Source organism: Eimeria mitis, genomic scaffold (assembly GCF_000499745.2).
Source record: "Eimeria mitis Houghton genomic scaffold, Emh_scaff2792, whole genome shotgun sequence".
NCBI lineage: Eukaryota > Apicomplexa > Conoidasida > Eucoccidiorida > Eimeriidae > Eimeria > Eimeria mitis.
In genome coordinates this window covers 1-796 of record NW_013571132.1, presented here as the reverse complement: position 1 = coordinate 796, position 796 = coordinate 1, and the positions used below count along the sequence as shown (strand labels likewise).

The 796-nt window shown below is 40.1% G+C and overlaps 1 protein-coding gene across 1 annotated transcript in view; it reads left to right on the top strand.

The window, feature by feature from the left end:
• Positions 1-128, top strand: part of EMH_0058830 (uncharacterized protein) — a gene marked incomplete at both ends in the record, with an annotated part of 3,499 nt that extends 3,371 nt beyond the window's left edge. The window contains one exon of the mRNA XM_013497613.1: positions 3-128. Within this exon, the coding sequence (XP_013353067.1) occupies positions 3-128 (126 nt within the window). The remainder of the gene's footprint in view (positions 1-2) is intronic.
• Positions 129-796: the final 668 nt, after the last annotated feature.

Below are 796 nucleotides of genomic sequence, written 5' to 3'. Positions count from 1 at the left end.
CAGCAGCACCTGCAGCAGCAGCAGCAGCAGCAGCAGCAGCAGCAACACAGCTCACCCCTACAGCTGCAGCTGCTGCTGCAGCAGCACAGCATGCAGGGGGAGGTGATGCTGCAGCAGGAGCCTGTTAGTAAGCGAAGGAAAGAGACAGATGTGTATATGTTTCTGTCTCCTTTCTCTGTCTCCTTTCTCTGTCTCCTTTTATCTTTCTTCTGTCTCCTTTTGTCTCTGTCTCTTTCTTTCTCTTTTTCTTTCTCTCTTTCTTTCTTTGTTTTTCTCTTTCTCTCTGTCTCCTTTTTTCTCTGTCTCCTTTTGTCTCTGTCTCCTTTTTTCTCTGTCTCCTTTTGTCTCCGTTTGTAGCTGTCTCTGTCTCTGTTTGTTTTTCTTTGTTTGTTGTTTTATTTTATATTAATTTCAGGTGTATGCGCAGCTCTGTCTCCTTCTGTCTTTGTTTATTTGTTTCTTTCTTTCTTTCTCCTCTCTATCTCTTTCTCTCTCTTTCTCTTTCTTCTTTTTTTTCTTTTTCTTTTTCTGTTTTTTCTTTTTCTTTTTTTTTTCCTTTTTTAATTTTTGCTTTTCTTTTTTTCCTTTATTTTTTCTTTTTCTTTTTCTTTTCTTTTTCTTTTTCTTTTTTTCTTTTTTTCTTTTTTTCTTCTTTTTTGTTTGTTCTTCTCTCCGCAGCAACTACAAACCGTCCCCGCACAGCTTACAGCCCATTGACAACCAAGTGCAGCAGCAGCAGCAACAGCAGCAGCAGCAACAGCAGCAACAGCAGCAGCAGCAACAGCAGCAGCAGCAA